The following is a 13,491-nucleotide window of genomic DNA, read 5'->3' as shown; positions in this document are numbered from 1 at the left end:
GAGTAAGCCAATACTTCCAGCTAAACCTTTTCTCTAATGAAAATTATTCTTTTGTGCCAGAAAGACCCTTATGGGGCTGCCAAGGAGGAGAAAGAGAAATCACAGAACACCAAGAAAACTGGCATAGAAAGCTCGCAACAGATCATTACCAGGAGACAATAATATAGTTCCTATCGTCTGAAAACTGGGTCTTTCTATGTACATCGGCCCTGCACTTTCTGCAGCCAAGAATGTGGAAAATGTTCCCATTCTTAAAATGGAAAACGGTACTAAATTACTTTATGGCTTTGGGGAAAGCAAAGCACGCAGCCCTTCCTTGCCAAAACATTCTGCATTTTTTTTCTTCCTTACTGAACTGGGTTTCAGGTATGCTCCACTATTTTGCTTTTAGAATAGAATAGAGCTGGAAGGGACCTTGGAGGTCTTCTAGTCCAGCCCCTTGCTCAAGCAGGAGAACCATGTCCTACACTATTTCAGACAAGTGACTGTCCAGTCTCTTCTTAAAAACCTCGTGACGGGAGCACCCACAAATTCTGGAATCAAACTATTCCACTGGTTAACTGTCTGCACTGTTAGGAAGTTTCTACTTAATTCCAGATGTTTTTTTTTAAAAAAATCTTGAACCTGAAAGTGTCTCTGGATGCTTGCAACACATGGATTAATCCTGCAATTCCAGGTAGGCCACCGGTGTTCTTTTTACTATTAAAGACAGTGTTTCTCCAATTTGGCAGCTTGAAGATACTTCAACTCTCCAAATTCCTCAGTCGGCAAGGGGATTGAAGTTCACACATTTTTAGGTCGCCAACGTTGAGAAACACTGCATTAAGGATTCAGTCAAAACGTAACATGCTCAAATGATGTCCGAGAGCAAAATGGGAAGACTTACTTCTTCCTCCAGCTTCACCACCTTGGCCTGTGCATTGTTTAATGCCTGGTCCCGGATCTCAATGTGCCTCCGTTGCTCCTCATTAGTTGAGCGAACCCCTGCTAGCTCCACTTCCAGTTTCTCCTTCTCCCTCTGGGTTTCTTTATCTGTGCAGGTAAAATAGAAAGGGGGGGGGGATACAGCTTTGAGAGTTGCTGGGGGGCAGAGCTCCAAGGGTGAGCTATTAGCTTTGTGGATGGAGGGAAATGTGTTTCAAGCACATTTTTCAAAGAATTGCGAGGACACTCTTGTTGTTATAGGATGGCAGGTATTGTATTTTCTTCATAATTTCCAAAATTATGTTTTGGAAATTAAGCGGTAGTAAACAAAGGAGCTCGCTCTGTGTGTGTGTGTGTGTGTGTGTGTGTGTGTGTGTGTGTGTGTGTGTGTTTGCACATATGTATATATGATATGGGAGATCTCTTATTTCAGGAAATCCTGTTTGTCAGAATCTGCAAGGAGGACACCAAAACAAGAATTCTCTTCTTCTGACGCTATCCAGCAGCTGATGGCAGAGGGTCCCCGATGCTCCATTCTCCGTGAAACTCTCACATCTGCCATTGCTGACCTTGCCACCAAGAACTGAGAACCACAGAACTGCCGGGAAGAGTCTGTGGTTGCATCTTGGCAGAAATGGAAGATTACCTGATCTAGTTCTAGACAAGTTCATTCAATTCCGCTTCCAACCACTGGGAAACATGAACAGCGTTTCAACATTATAGGGAAGAGCGAAGCAAAGGCTGTTGGGAGACCTTTGTCTTCCCGCATTGTCCATTGTGCGCAATGACCTCAACCAGCACCCCCTCCAGAGTTATGCTCTTTTAGCCAGGCAGGCAGAGGTGGTGGGACAGCAGAACCACCCGGGAAGCAGAAGGTCCTCCTAGGCGGTCGTTGGGACACACACAGAGGCTTCCTTGTGGGCAGATCCCTTGTGCGAGCATTCCTCTTTAAGGTCTGGGAGCAGCGAAAGTCCCTCCAAAAAATGAGGCAAGTCCCTTTCTAGGTTTTGCTGAGATTGCTAAGACCCATTAGCGACTCTTCCCATGTACTTGGCAGGGTGGAGCTGCTGGGATGGTGGGTTAGCTCACCAAGTCCCCCAGCATTCAGAGCAGGAGACTCATGTCTCCTGCCTTGAAAGTCGCCCCCGCATCTAGCATCCGCAAAGGAAGTGGTTTATGTCATGCTGAGGTTGAAAGTATTTTGCCCAGGTTAAGGTTAAGAGACACAAGGGTTTTAGCTGTATATTGACCATTCAAAAAAAATGGCTTTAGCCCAACAAGTGAACCTCAGCATGAGGAAGGGGAAAAAGTTGGGTCCGAACAGTCTGTGTTTCTCCAATATAACTGGCCTTCCCCTCCAGGCAGCTGAAAACAAGCAAACAAACAGCAGAGCAGAAATGGCAGCTGAAATGCCTAAGTGAACTCGAGGAGGAGTTCTGTTACTCGCAGGAGACCAAGAGTGGTTGTTCCTGGCTCTCTCCAACTTCTCTTGGGCATTTCTCAAGGCTGCTTTCTTCTGCTTTCAGCACTTTGCAAAACAATTAACCACAGCTACAGGAAATGTGACGGACTCACTTTGTGCAAAAAGCTGGGAGATGGTTTTCCTGTTATCCTCTGTGCCTTCAAATTCTTTCTCTGCAAGCTGCTTATTGGCAGTATCCATACGGTCTGCAAAAGGAAGAAGAAACGCCGGGGTCATGGAACAGTTAGGGCTGGTGAATTAACTGTTCAGAGTCTATCCCACATGTGTATCATTCCTCCTGCCACCTTGCACAACTGTCTAGTGAGGCGGGCTGGACTGAGAGAAAGAAAATGACTGCAGCCCAAGGCAGACAGTGAACTTCCATGGCTGAAGGGGAAGTGGAACATGGGCGTTCCTGGTTGTCCTGGACTTGCTAATCCATAACCCAGAGGCTCTGTGAAAAGCTAAGTAGTTAGCCTTCCTTGCCATTCAACGGACACTACTACTTAATCTACTTCTTAATCTTTATTAAAAGGAACCTTCAGTGCAGAAAATTTTCAAAATCATGTCCAATCAATTTAATTTATAACAAAATGGACAAAAGTGAAAGGTGTGTGTGTGTGTTTTTCTGACTACTTTCTGAATGCCCTGTATGTGCAGAGTCACTGGCAGCCATGTGCCATAAAAGAGAACATGTGCTCCTAACTATAAGGTGATCTACTGTTCTGACCGGGGCTTCTCAAGAGCATGAAGCAAACTCCTTGTCCCGACAAAACTCCTTTTATTAATTTACTGTGAATTCTGCTCATTCACATCCATCAAAGTCTTTCGAGGGAGGATTTACAGTCACAGACCTTCTCTGGCTTGGAGAGCTGCCAGGCTGAGATCTGCAGAACTTGGCAAGGAGTCTCGGAGGGTCACGAACCAACTAATTGTCTCCTGCAAACTCCACTCCCCTTTCGCTCCTCTTTTATTTCCTCTGTGGCCTTACTCCGAGGTCAACCCCTGTTCTTTAGCTGTTCCCTTCGTCTGGCAACTCTGCGCATGGGCACACTGGGAACAGGCTCCAGCTGTTGGTCTGCCTCACTGATGTTTGACTCCAAAGGCAGCTGATAAATGGCATACGGCTCTGGCCCCCTCTCTGTCTCTGACAGAGCCCTCATCAGCGCTTTCCCAGACTCCAGGACTGGCCCAGGTTCCTCCCCAACCTCCTCACTGTCCGACTCTGTTGCCAGCTCCACTGGCTGCTGGCTGGCCACAACACCTACGTACTGTCTAGGCTACTCTGTGCCCTATCAAGCCTCACCTGCCTAAAGCTATGAAGGGATACCTTGCTCACTTTTGATACCTCCAGGTGGGTCGAGATTGCAGTTGAGGAAACTGTGTTTAGCTTCTGTGCGTGGAAAGTGGAGGCTGGAATGGCCTCCCTTCCCTTCCCTTTGCTATCAGGGCTTTGTAACAAGAGGTGCGGAGACAGGAAAGAGAAAGTATGTAATAATCCCTAAAGACTTCCTTGTGAAGGGAACATGCTGCACCTACCTTGGCTACCAGGGGTCACTGTTGCTAAACTTTACCTGTCTGCTACCTAAATGCAAAACACGTGATTGTTTCGGTGCCTTGAATGTAGGACAAGCAGTTGTAACCGAAAGAATGTACAACTCTGGTCCTGGTCCAGAATCTTTAATTAACGATGTCACCCCGGCTCTCACACGCGAGACACATGGTGTCCTCATACAGGATGACCCATCTCCGAATCCTTTAAGGGACGGCTGCTGAATCCTATTCCAGCCTATTCCAAAAGGCCCAGCCTTGTACTTTGCTCCCATGGTGGTGACCCAAATGCTTTGGGAAGTCCCTGAATGGGATGGAAGGGCAAAAGAATCAGCAAGTCCTTCCTTCTGTCTTGCAGAGAAGGCGGCCATCTTGGCAAATGGCTTCTGGCAGCCCTTGCCCCTCCCATGAATCCTTTCGATCCCCTTTCCACGAGACACCCAATGTCATCCTCTGCGCAAGAAGCATCACCCCATTCCCTCCACCTGCCACCCCTAATTCTGCATCCGACCTGCACCTTATATACCCACCACTCTGGGCACAAAATCCTGGAATGGACTTCTTCAGCCCTCTTTCCTTTGAAATATAGAACATAGAATAATACAGTTGGACGTAACCTCAGAGGTCTTCTAGCCCAACTCCCTGCTGAAGGCAGGAGACCTTATGCCAGGGGTGTCCAAACTTGGGAACTTTAAGACTTGTGGACTTCAACTCCCAGAATTCCCCAGCCAGCCATGCTGGCTGGGGAATTCTGGGAGTTGAAGTCCACAAGTCTTAAAGTTCCCAAGTTTGGACACCCCTGCCTTATGCCATCCTGGTCAACTGGTTGTCCAACCTGAAAACCTCCAGTGGTGGAGCACCCACAAATCTGGGAGGCAAGCATTGATTAATTGTTCTCAGCGTCAGGAATGTTCTCCTTAGTTTCAGGTTGGATTTCTCTTTACTGAGCTTCCACCTATTATTTTCATGTCCTGCCCTCAGGTGCTCACAGCTGTATTATAAAACCGGAAAGGGGGAGAGGAGGAGCTAAAAACACCCCTTGCCAGAAGGGCAAGACAGACCCCCTTCCCAACTGGGTGCTCTAGGTAGCTCTTTAGTAACATGTGAATAGAGATGCAATCGTCCATGCTAAAAGTATCTTAAAACTCATGGCAACTGGACCAAAGTTTACTAAAACTGAGACGTTTAGTTACTCATCCAAGAAATGTCTTCAGGCAACATGAAAAGTTGGGTAGGCAGAGAGTCAGACAGTCATCAGAAAGAACCAATTCTTGCCATACAAATTTTCATATTGACCGAAAACTTACTTGGATGAGTAATAAAACATTTCAGTTTTAATTTTATTTTTATTTTTCAGGATTTATAGACCGCCCCCTCTCCCCGAAGGGACTCGGGGCGGTGTACAGGTATCTCATTAAAACGAATACAAAAGACAAATATCCTATACCCTTAAAAACGAATTAAACCTCATACAACTGTACAGAAAAAGTAAAAGTTAAAAACAACTAAAAGCATACCCCTAGAAAATTTAAAAAATGCAGGCTTGAGGGACTAAAATTGGAAATTAGGAATTAGGCCAGGCCAGCTAAATTGAACAGGTGGGTCTTTAGTTTCCTTCGGAAGGAGCGGAGGTCGGTGGTAGTCCTGATATCCGTTAATAAACTTTGGTGCTTGATTTAATCTTTTAAGATAATTTTGGTCTGGATGATTGGATTTCCATTTATATGTTGCTTTTCAATTTGGGGAGAAACCCACTGCACTCTGTAAGGCAAGAGTTGGTTCTTTCCAACTGTCTGATTCTCCACCTACCCAAATGTTCATTTTGACTGAGGAAGTTACTTGGATGAGTAACGAAACACCTCAGTTTTAATAACTTTGGTCTAGTTGCCATGCTTTAACCTTTTTCAGATAGCTTATTAGTACTGTACTCACACAAGTGGATAGGAGCCAGCATAAAATCTATTTGATCTCATTTCTCTTTAAAATCAACACATTAACTTTAAAATAAATCAAAATGAAATATACCTAAAAAAATCTATTTCCCCAATTTATTAATAGTCCCCCGTGGTCACATTAAAGCTACAGTTTCTTGGTGGTCCCACCTGATGCTCAGGTTCAGCTGCCAGAAAGACACAAACGGCAAAGAGGTTAAGGATGGAAGCTGTCCTGCTGCCATTCCCCCTCAAGTGAAGAAAAACCCATCTCTTCTTGTGCAGGGCTGGATCGAGAAACGGGGGCCAGGTGATTTACACATTCAAGTCCAGCAGGAAGTGCTCTTCTTCTTCTGCATTTCTGATCCTATCATTTGATTCCCCAACCAAGAGAATTGGCCAGTGTAGGATTTGGTCAAGCAACCTCGGGAAGCAGTGCTGGTGGATGGCCACTGGACTTCACTGTCACTGGCCTTTGGATCCCTCGTGCATCTATGTGAAGATGCTCAGGGACCTCGCCTGGAGTTTGGAGGATGGACGGCCCTCTTGGTCAAGGCAGGCGATGGAGTCTGGTTGCCCTGGCTGAGTGGATGTATGCGGACATGCTCAGTCCAGACAAGGGCTAGATAATGTTGATCCCTGGGAAAACTCAGTCAGAATGGGAAGCACAAGCCAGATCTGGATAGAACCAGGTTAAGTTTCCCCGAGAACATTTTTTTTTTGTGTGGTTCTGGAAGTAGGGCCTATTCTGGAGAGTCTGGCAGTTCTGGCTGGAGAAGACGGAACTAGCCACAGGCTTTAAGCACCTTTCTTAAATTAATGAGGTGCCCTCTGGGCGGACCACAGACAGACAGGATTTAGGAATTAAAACCAGTGCAAAACGCAGCATCCCAATTCAGTTGTTTGTTTGTTTGTGTTTGTTTGTTTTATTGGATTTATATTGTTGTTCCACACGTCATTCATCCACCAGACTGATTTGTTTTTGGCTTTTTACACGGAGCTTTGGGGCTTCCTTATAAAGGCCTAAATGGTTTGAGATCATGATAGATGAAAGCGCACATCAGCCCAGGTGAATAGCAATGTCAGAGCTTAAGGTCTGTCTTGGAGGTCCTTTCCTGTGTCCATTACTATCCTATCCTCCTGTGCCACATTAATAAAAATGGTTCTGAATTTCTAAATTCTTTGAGGACAATTTTGGGGCTACAAACTCAGTCAACTGAGACTGAACTCAGCAACACAGATTGAACTTTGCAGCTGGACAGGAAACTATTTTCCCCCCAACTCAAATTATGAGACTGAATGTTCACAAGAGTAAATATAATGTGAACATATAAAGGATTTTACAAAGGGAGAAAAAGTAAGGTGCATTCTTTTTTTCAGGAGCCACAGAATATATCCCTTAAATCACTCAGCAGCAATAAGAAGAACTTTAAAAGTTTCTTTTACCTCTGAGATCACGATTAAAATCATGAAGTCTACGGATTTCGCATTCCAGCTTGTTTCTCATGGTCTTTTCCAGAGACTCTCTCTTGGAAGACGACTTCTCCAGATTCATATAGGCCTCTGAAACTTGTTGGATTTCTGTTTCTAGCTATAACAAACAATTAAACGAGAATAAAACACAAAAAAAATATTCAGCAGGACATTCCAATATTCAACTCTGAATTCCATCAGTTCTTGCAAAACTCCCAGAAGGTTTGTTGCCTGGTTTGGAAGAGGAAGCACCCCAGCCTGGCAGCTGACCATAGAAAGAGTCCCTTTCATCTGGCGCCCAATGCCAGGTTGGCCCCCGACATGGGCAGCCGGACTCCAGGATGTCTGCAGGGGGAGTCATCTGGGAGCCAGATGTGACACTGCCAAGGGAGCCAGTGTACAAAAGTCACACAACGTGCATAAACACACTGCGGGATGCATCTCCCCTGCAATCTTCCAAGGCAGTGTTTCTCAACCTTGGTGACTTTAAGTCCTATGGACTTCAACTCCCAGAATCCCCCAGCCAGCTGGCTGGGGAATTCTGGGAGTTGAAGTCCACAGGACTTAAAGTCGCCAAGGTTGAGAAATACTGTTCCAAGGCATTGTGAATCAACCTTAGAGACATTTCAACACTTTGACAAAATCTGGATTTGCAGGGCTTGAACATAGGAGGTTTATGCTTTGCGCTAAGACGTTATTCCCTTCAAACGTGTTGAACAAGCACAATGACTGGGCTGACACATCATGCTGAGTAAGAACCACACAAACGGCACGATGGCTTAGCATAATATATGAGCTCAGCCTTTGCCCCAAAGTAGAGGCTCATTACCTCTGAAGGGGATGATGTAGTTTTCCCTCAACCTAGGCCCAATTTTCATCTCTTTTCAATTTCCAGGGAATATTTGCTAACAGTCTGTTTCGAAATGATGGGAGTCAAAAGTTAATAGAGGGTTGGAAATAGCAAAGGTGGGATTAATGGGGAAAGATTGGGGGGGGGGGGGGGAAACTGGGGAAAGGTACTAAAACAATAGAATTAAAAAAGAGAAAAAAAGATTAGAAACAAAAATATAGAAATTACAAGAATAAGACAAAATTAGGCGAATGGGTGGAGAGAATATAAGAGAAATGAAGTTCCTGAGAGACTAAGAGAAAATGGTTGAAAGGAGGAAAGAAGGAAAAGAATTTACTAGTAGAATAATTAGGTAAATATAGCCAACGGTATATAGCCAATAAGATGTGAGGGAAATAGATTAATACTATTAATTGTGGATCATTAACTAAGTGAAATGTTTACTATATAAAATTAAATTTGAGGATATATGCTATCAATAGTAAAACAGAGTAATAGATGGAAATGATATGTTAAACCGGATTAACTTGGAGAGGCAATAATGATATTGTTTATAGATTATGAAGAAATTAAAGTTAAAGCAGGAAAATATGGAAAGAAAATAAGGTGGCTGAAATGTGAAACGAAAATATGATGTAAAATGAACGATGCATAACAGAAGATGTAAAGGGGGGAAACCTGGACAACACTTTGTTTATAAAAGAAGTTAAAATATGTAGCAAACAATAAAAAACAACTATTTTAAATCTTTTTGTTTCATAAAAAAAAAAGATTAATGGAGGCTTGGGAAAACCCCGCCTGCAGCCAATAGCCAGCGGTTTTCTCCTCAGCCTTCTTAGGAGGGCCAAGGCCTCAGCGCCAGGATTTCTCCACACCAAGCGCCCTCAGCCTCCGCTTCTCCCAAGGCGCCTCTATTGAAGTAGCCCCCAAATTAGACACAGTGCAGGTGGTCCTCAGGTTACGCCCACAACTGAGCCCAAAGTTTACGCGGCTAAGTGAGACATCTGTTAAGTGAATTTTGCCCCATTTTACAACCTCTCTTGCCACAGTCGTTAAGTGAACCATTGTCGTTGTTATGCTATTAACACGGTTGTTCAATGAATCTGGCTTCCCCCCTTGACGTGGCTTGTCAGAAGGTCGCAAAAGGGGATCCCATGACGCCCCACCCCCACCCCAGGACACGGCCATTGTCATAAATACGAAACAGCTGCCAAGCACCTGAATTTGGATCACATGACCACGAGGGGGGGCTGCAGTGGTCATATGAAAAACGGTTGTAACTTGCAACCGTCACTAAATGAACTGTTGTAAGCTGAGGACATGAAGATGGGGGGTGCCGTACAGGTGGTTGCTTTGTGGCTTCTCCAAAGCAGCATCCTTGCGATGGTCAAAAGAGAAGGAGAGGTGAGAAGAACGACATTTCCCTTACCTTTTGCAACCTGGCCACTTTCTCATAGCATCCGTCCAGCTCTTGCCGTAGGGACTTGTTCTCCTCAGAGAGGATCTCCACCATTTGCTGGGCCCTGGAGACAATGACATAGGGGTCCACCGGCATTTGCTGGTAGGGAGAAGGGGCTGGAGGGGGCCTGGGCAGGGCTGAGTAAGAGTCCGCTTGCTGCTGCCCAGGAAGAGGTTGGCAGAATCGGTACAGGTCACCCTGGTGCATCTGGCTGGGCAAAAAAAGCGGCTGCGTCCGGGGCAGAGAGAAGGGGTCTCCTTGGCTTGGGGTCAGAGGGGGCTGGTGTTGAGACGGAGACAGTCTGGAAGGGGGCAACGACTGCAACAGCGTCAGGGACCCCAAGGAGGTCAGGGAAGAGGTCGGGCTGTGGTGGTGGGGCGGCCGTTGCTGGAATGGCAGCTGAATCTCCGGGTTTTGCCTGTCAAGGACAAACCAATAATTCATTTAAAAAGGACACTGCATTTGTACCTGCAGCTTCCCTAACATGATGCCCCCACAGACACTTTGCAGGCTTCGATTCCATCACCATTTGAGCTTTGGGCTTCTTCTCCTGCTAGTCCTGTGATGGCAAACCTATGGCATACGTGCCAGAGGCGGCACATAGAACCCTCTCTGTGGGCAAACGTGCCGTCGCCAGCTGCTCTTCTGGTTTCCGGAGCGCACATGCATGCCAGCCAGCTGGTCTTTGCTGGCCCTGGAAAACAGCCCGAAGAATGCCCAAAAAACAGGGATTTTTTCTGGACCATTTTCAGGCTTCTTTCAGGCTTTGTTTGTTTGTTTTGTTTTTATTGGATTTATATGCCGCCCTTCTCCCAAAGGACTCAGGGCGGCGTACAACATTAAAAAACACACATCCCAAAAGTTAAAAAGAAATTAAATATATATCCTGTGCTGTGGCCATTAAATTAAATATATATCCTGTCCTGTCCCAGGCCATTTTCTGGCTTGAAAAACGCCCAAAAAACAGGCATGTGCACGGTAGCCAGCTGGGTATTCAAGTTTCCCACACTCTGGCGCGCGCACATGCACACATGTTCCGGTTTTTGGCACTCGGTGCCGAAAAGGTTCACCATCCCTGCCTTAGACCTTCCTGAAACAGCAGAGCTCATGTCGGTTGGGTTAGGATGCTAAAGGCTGTTGGGAGTGGATGGCGCTAGTCCCACCTTTGGATGCTCAAGTGACTACCTACCCCTTGACACAGCATCTTCCAACCTCAGTGAAAATGTGGTTGCATGGATGCAACAGATGTGATGAAGCTCCAGGCTTACGTACAAGACAGTTTCCAATTTTGTCTGAAAAATCTCAACAGGGTCAGAGAATCGGAGCCAAGTTGATGAGAAGCCTTGAGCAGACTTCACCTAAATACAAGAAGGCTTCATCGACATCCATGGACTGTTTATAAGCGCAACTCAAAGTATTGAAGCTCTGTCTTGTCTCAGATCCTACTGGTATCTGAAGGGCTTCCCTCTCCTTACTCCAACTGGCTGGACAGCTGACCTTTACCTTTACCTTTATTTTCGATTTTTATACCGCCCCCTCTCCCCAAAGGGACTCGGGGAGGTGTTGGCACACCTTTATCTGCAGAAGTTAGGTGTCTCCTGTAGAAAATTCTTGTGTTTATGGCAAAACCTTACAATTTGGTTATTCCAGACCTCCTTGTTGCTCTCTGCTGCTCATTTAGGCTTTGGGGTAGTCCATTTAACTGAATGAAGTTGTGTGGGTTTGTCTCCCTGCAGGTGACTGACTGGTTTTATTCCATAAAAGATTTCTAAAGATGCTTTCTTAGTTAATTCAAGCATGGAGAATCTTGGTACTTCCAGATTTGGCTCAAAAAGCGCAAATGTCTCCCAGCCTCCATCACCCATGTAGTTGGGGGGGGGGGGGGATTTGCTGGGAAATGGCGTTTCACCACTAGAAAACATCCCACCCCTCCCCTCCCCAAGTGAATTGCTGTTTTTCTCCAACATTCATTTACACCGGTAAGCTTTCCTTCCATTTTTTACATAACCATTTAATGCACCCTGAGTGTCATGGCCCCAAAACAGGGCAACAACTATTTTAAATCAAGCAGTGGTCAAATTCATTTTTTTTTACTACTGGTTCTGTGGGCATGGCGTGGTGGTGGGATCCTGTGATTGAGTGGGCATGGCCAACTTCATGTCACTCATGGCCATGCCCACTCAGTCACAGCCCCACCACCACCAGCAGGCCACGCCCGCAGAACCCAGTAGGAAAAAATGTATGTATGAGTCCATTCACAGCACAGCTGCTGCTCCCTTCATGGTTCTCTCCCCCCCCGCCCCCTCCCTTCTACCTTAAAGGGACAGGCTACAGCAGCCCTGCTGTGAACAGAGGAAGAAACATTTGGATTGTCTCTGCTGCATTTAACATTGAATTATGTGGCAGAGACAATCCAAACATTTTCCCTTCCATTCACAGCAGAGCTGCTGCTCCCTTTATGGTTCTCCCACCCCCTGCCCCTCTCCTTCCTGGGTCTACCTTAAAGGGACAGGCTGCAGCAGCTCTGCTGTGAACAGAGGAAGAAACGTTTGGATGTCTCTGCTGCATTTAATGTTCAATTCTGTGGCTGGGACAATCCAAACGTTTTCCCCTCCATTCACAGCAGAGCTGCTGTTCCCTTTATGGTTCCCTTGCCCCCTCTCTTCCTGGGTCTATTTTAAAGGGACAGGCTGCAGCAGCTCTGCTGTGAACAGAAGAAGAAAAGCAGATCGAGCAGCCGGAAGAGGTGAGCGGCCACAGGATGACCAGTGTGGGCGGGGCCACCAGGGATTTTTGACACTGGTTCGGAGAACTGATGCCAATGGTCCTTGCCGGTTTGGCTGAACCAGGTCGAACGGGGAGGATTTCACCCCTGAAATCAAAACATCTATTTTGTAGCGAAAGTGAGGCAGTACGTAGCAGAGCCATTTCCAAGTCTTCTAATGCTTCTGCAGCTGCAAAACCAATGGACATCTAATGCGCCCCTAACTCTGCGAATGCAGACCCACGCGCACACCAAGATGCGCTATGAATCTGAATAATCGTTTTGCCTCAAGTGGGGCTGTTCTATGAATCTGAGCTGTAGTTGCTAACAAAGAACCAGGAAGGGCTGTAAAAACAAAGGAAGAACTGGAAAAGTTGATACCACAATCCCAATGAAGTGGGCATTTTGGCCAGAACAATAAGCTAGGTATTAAAACACAACAAGTCACAATCTTGTATAGGTTGGACCACTTATTGATTCATCATCTGGTCTTACCATGACCGTTGTGCTTGTGGTCATCTGCTTATCTGAGCTACTATCTCAAAGATGCATTTTCAGGTACCTGCTACCTACTGTTTCCTTCCATACAGGGGTGGGATTCATTTTTTTTTACTACCGGTTCTGTGGGTGTGGCTCTGTGGGCATGGCATGGCTTAGTGGGCGTGGCTCTGTGGGCATGGCAGGGGAAGGGTACTGGAAAATTCCCATTCCCTCTTGATCAGCTGGGACTCGGGAGGCAGAGAATAGATGGGGGTGGGGCCAGCCAGAGGTGGCATTTGCCAAATCTCCAAACTACTCAAAAGTCCCGCTACCGGTTCTCCAGAACCAGTCAGAACCTGCTGAATACCATCTCTGCTTCCATTCCCACCCACCCCCTCCATCACAACGGATGAAGCTTCCGGGATGAGAAGCGAAATGTCTTTTTCTTCTTCTTCCTCAAGGAAAAACAGAAAAAAAAAAATCCAGTCGAGTTGCCTTTTTGAAAAAACACCTTTGAGGCAACCTGACCTGGATGACTGAGGATCTCCAGAGATACTCGTCTGATCTACTTCTTCAAGGAGGACATTTTAAGGGAGA

At 46.1% G+C, this 13,491-nt stretch overlaps 1 protein-coding gene across 4 annotated transcripts in view; it reads right to left on the bottom strand.

Annotated features, from left to right (window-relative positions):
- Positions 1–13,491, bottom strand: part of AMOT (angiomotin) — a 59,571-nt gene that overhangs the window by 21,519 nt on the left and 24,561 nt on the right. For all 4 annotated transcript variants that reach the window (XM_081963984.1, XM_081963983.1, XM_081963981.1 and 1 more), the window contains 4 exons: positions 9,621–10,068; positions 7,315–7,459; positions 2,500–2,592; positions 887–1,032 (listed from right to left, as the gene is read on the bottom strand). In XM_081963984.1, coding sequence (XP_081820110.1) covers positions 887–1,032; positions 2,500–2,592; positions 7,315–7,459; positions 9,621–10,068 — 832 coding nt within the window. The remainder of the gene's footprint in view (positions 1–886; positions 1,033–2,499; positions 2,593–7,314; positions 7,460–9,620; positions 10,069–13,491) is intronic.

This window comes from Natrix helvetica (genome assembly GCF_964273705.1).
Source record: "Natrix helvetica genome assembly, chromosome: 11".
NCBI classification, from domain to species: Eukaryota; Metazoa; Chordata; class Lepidosauria; order Squamata; family Natricidae; genus Natrix; species Natrix helvetica.
This window is presented reverse-complemented; position numbering and strand designations above follow the sequence as displayed.